At 32.1% G+C, this 4258-nt stretch overlaps 1 protein-coding gene across 1 annotated transcript; it reads left to right on the plus strand.

The window, feature by feature from the left end:
* Positions 1-385: 385 nt before the first annotated feature.
* Positions 386-3821, plus strand: LOC127097849 (calcineurin B-like protein 10). Its single transcript, XM_051036334.1, has 9 exons — positions 386-657; positions 735-924; positions 2071-2153; positions 2291-2350; positions 2628-2736; positions 2835-2887; positions 2982-3062; positions 3141-3253; positions 3432-3821. Exons 1-9 carry the CDS (start codon positions 640-642, stop codon positions 3484-3486), a joined length of 762 nt encoding a protein of 253 aa, XP_050892291.1. The 5' UTR covers positions 386-639; the 3' UTR covers positions 3487-3821.
* The last annotated feature ends 437 nt before the right edge of the window (positions 3822-4258 follow it).

Below are 4258 nucleotides of genomic sequence, written 5' to 3' on the forward strand. Positions count from 1 at the left end.
ATATGTTAAAAAGTTATAAATAAAATACAAATAAAAAATTTAGGTTATAAAGAGTAATACCAAAATTAATTTAAAATTTTAATCAAATCATATACAATTTTCAAATAAAATTTAACATATGTCTGTAGAATTTATACACGCTTTTAAATCAAATAAACTAGTATTAAAATTAAAATATTACTAATAAACAACCCTATTTGACAAATTAGTTGATAGTTGACAAATTAGCTGACGATTGATATTTTTAATGAATGTTGTTTAAGGTTTGGAGTATAATAATATTGTGATAGTACATTATACTTTTATTAAATTAATTTTATAAATATATTAGAAGTATTGTAGAAAAATAATTAAATAAGGCTGTGATGATGAATGATTTTATTTTAACGTTAGAATACAAATATGGAAGATTATAAATAGAAAATAGAACTGATTAATGAAGACGGTGAGAAAGTAAGATGACAGCACTGTTGTCATGCGAGAAGAAACGAAGCAATAGAAAGACAGCGGATGTGAGTTTTGTTCAACTCCACCAACACTAATCATCAATCCACTACTCATTAAATCAACAAAGAGTGCAGCCCACACTTCCTTTTCCACAATCATAACCGTTTTTCTTTTCACTTCATCACCATCATCATGCCCACATATTCCCCGGTAACTTTTTCTTCGTTTTACTAATTTCACACTATTTCTCCATTTTTGTGAACTTTGTTTGTTTTTTCATGCAACAGGCTGCGTCTGCCTCCAGAACAATCGGGGAATGCATTTATGCGGCGTTGATGCCGCTCATAGCCGTCGTCGAGGTTTTCGTCTCCGCCGTTGCAGGTTGTTTCAACTCTCATCGTCCGCTCTCCGTTTTTCATTCTCACAAATCTTCTTATACTGCTCGTGATTTCAATCGCCTTGCTCAAGAAACTAGATGTAACTCATTCCACTCTCTCTTTCAATTTCTCAATTGCTCTTCAATTTTCATACATTAGGTCATACACAAATCATATACTACTTTAAAATTCATTGTGATTAAACTTAGATGCTCTTACAAATGGGATGATTTAGGTCTCATTGTCATAGATTCTCTTTCACGTGACAAACAACTATATAATTAATTTATACATCTACCACATTTCAGTTTCAATACTCTTTGTACTATTTATTATTGTTAAAAAGTCTGTAAAACAAGTGGAGTTTCATGCCAGCTTTGATGTGCTCCTAAGGTCTATTAAATTATTCTAACTACTCAACTTTCTTGTAAAGATCTTGAATCTGATATATTTGACTTTGTTTTCTACCTCATAAATTATTTTCAACCCCTAATTATATATTTGATGAGTAAACTTTTCAACACGAGACAAAGAATAAAGTAAGTGTAACAAAAATGAAGATGTTGTGTTGGATGTGTGGTAAGACTAGAAAAAATGGAATTAGAAATGAAAATATTAGAGAGATTGTTGTGGTAGCACCTATAATTGAGAAGATGATGGAAAATGGATTTAAGTGGTTTGGGCATGTAGAGAGAAGACTGATAGATTCTGTAGTAAGGAGAGTAGATCAAACGGAGAGAAGTCAAACAACTAGAGGAAGAGGAAGACCTAGAAAGACTATAGGAGAAGTTATTAAGAAAAATCTCGAGATTAATGATTTGGATAGAAACATGGTTCTGAATAGAACATTATGGCGAAAGTTGATCCATGTATCCGATCCCACTTAGTGGGATAAGGCTTAGTTGTTGTTGATGAGTAAAGTCTTCAAGTCAAAGTTTCCCTTTTTTCTTAAAGTTTCAATCATATCTAATTATGCTCTATTTTTTATGATACACACCTTCCAAACTATATAATTTAGTGAACTGTTTTGAATAATTAATTTGTATATAATGTTTCACAACTCTCACTTAATGTATCCCTTCAAGGGCCTTCATCTATAAGCCTGGCCTATAGTTTTATATGGGATGGAATCTTATAGTGTAACACAAGTTTTGAACTTGCATACAATAAAACTGTGATTTTGTTAGTATGAACTTTGAAGAGGAATAGGTTTGAGTAATCAGCTTTTCTGCTGTTAATAATGTAGTCACTGTTAATGAAGTGGAGGCATTGCATGAACTGTTTAAACAGATAAGTAGCTCCGTAATTGATGATGGCTTGATTCACAAGGTAAGATCAATATGTTAACCGGTTTCGCATATTTGGTTTCCATGATTGAATGCAAGTTTTCAGATTGAGGGTTTCACTTTATTCACTGATGCAGTGATCACTGATCACGATGCTTGTTTTTTTTCTTTCAATTGTAGGTGGAGCTTCAATTGGCACTATTTCAAACCCCAAATGGAGAAAATCTTTTTCTTGATCGAGTAAGCAGTTCCTATATATTTATTACTAGTATGTTGGAAATGAAGTTGAATTATAATAGAAATACTTTATAATAAAATGACTATGTGAACATAACAAGGTTAAACAATATAGCATAATAGTTGCCTGATTTTGAGGGACTAACATAGCGAAGTGACACTATGATGTAATTGATTGGATGTACGTATAAATATTTTTTTACAGCATTAGTAAAAGCTAAACACCATCATAAATGATGCCATGAATATACTAACATGTTAAACTCTGCTTCTTCTTTAGGTTTTTGATCTTTTTGATGAAAAGAGAAACGGTGTTGTCGATTTTGAAGAATTTGTCCATTCGCTCAGTGTTTTCCATCCTTACGCTCCTATGGATGAAAAAATAGATTGTATGTTCAAATTGAAGACAATCTTCTAGTTTTATGCAAAGAAAGAAACTCAAATTTTGATCAAATTTAATCTGTGTCTCATGATTATGATTTGACAGTTGCATTTAAGCTCTATGACCTAAGACAAACAGGGTTCATTGAGCCAGAGGAAGTGAGTATACTCTATACTAGTTCAATTAAGCAACATCACATTTTGTATTATAAGGTTATTTAGCATTAAATCTTTGGTTTATTATGTTTACTAGGTCAAGCAAATGGTTATAGCTATTTTGATGGAATCTGAAATGAATCTTTCTGATGATCTTCTTGAAGCTATTGTTGACAAGGTCAGCTTTTAGTGGCAAAACATGAAACTTTAGCTTCAATGCAGCATATTGATTACAGGACCTTTGCTTTTTCTGCAGACAATTGCCGATGTTGATCAAGACAATGATGGTAAAATCAGTAAAGAAGATTGGAAAGCTTTTGTGAGTCGAAATCCGTCGCTATTAAAGAACATGACACTTCCTTATTTGAAGTATGCAAAATTTCTTTTCTTTCTTAGTTTGGTCCAACTTTTCTGAAGGGAACCATCCACATAAAATTCTAGTCACGATAAATAATTTAATTAAACACTTATTGAAATTTCAACGGTTGATTGTCTCAATTTATTCTAAAACTTGTAACACTGATTGTGTCACTTTGTCATCTTGCAGGGATATCACTACTGTGTTTCCTAGTTTTATATTCAAATCAGACGCTGAAATTTGAGGAAGAAAATGTGTTAATTTGAGATCAAGATTAGATGCTTTCTGTTTGAGGCAAATTATTGGATTCTTTATTGCTGTAAATGGTAACAACAGAGGTAATTTGTGGACAGATAATCGTGGTGGTCAAAACTGCACAATTCCTGCAGCCATACCGAGAAGTCACCGAGTTTTTATCTTTTGTATGATTGAAAGAACACTTTCTGGACCAACAAAACATCATATTTGTAGCATAGAATTCCTAGATTTGATTACCTGTATATTCACATAACCAATGTTTGTTTTCATTTGGTTCCATTGTATATAAAGAGTGAGTGCAGTGACATCTTCAAGTGAAAACATCACGACTTATTCAAGGAAGGATGTCTTCAGTGCGATGGTGACCATTTAGTATATTGACTTAATTTAAAGTAAAGTTGTTTTTTATTTTGATTTCACTAAAATTAAATGTTGGATTGTTATTCACTTTAAAGATCAACTTAGTATAAAATAGTTTTATTCACGAGATTGAGAAAGAAGGCTTAATCATCCATTTTTCTCTTTCCTTTGCCACAGTGAAGGCTTCATTCAATGTCGTTGGCATGATGACATTTGTAATTAAAGAAAATTGAGACTTTTAAAAGAAAAAAATCAAATGGTGGAAATAAAGAGGTTTTTGGATGGCTGGATTAAAAGATTGAGGCAACGGTCAATGAGCTCAAGGAATCAGACAAGATGGTAGCAAATAGTGATCACTGTCCTGAGGTGGAACATCGAAGGGAAACCAATGATTTATT

This window comes from Lathyrus oleraceus, chromosome 6 (genome assembly GCF_024323335.1).
Source record: "Lathyrus oleraceus cultivar Zhongwan6 chromosome 6, CAAS_Psat_ZW6_1.0, whole genome shotgun sequence".
NCBI classification, from domain to species: Eukaryota; Viridiplantae; Streptophyta; class Magnoliopsida; order Fabales; family Fabaceae; genus Lathyrus; species Lathyrus oleraceus.

Coding starts and splice junctions, on each gene's coding strand:
- LOC127097849 (XM_051036334.1), top strand. Junction 2,154..2,290: donor ATGATGGCTTGATTCACAAG/GTAAGATCAATA, acceptor TTTCAATTGTAG/GTGGAGCTTCAATTGGCACT. Junction 3,063..3,140: donor TTGAAGCTATTGTTGACAAG/GTCAGCTTTTAG, acceptor CTTTTTCTGCAG/ACAATTGCCGATGTTGATCA.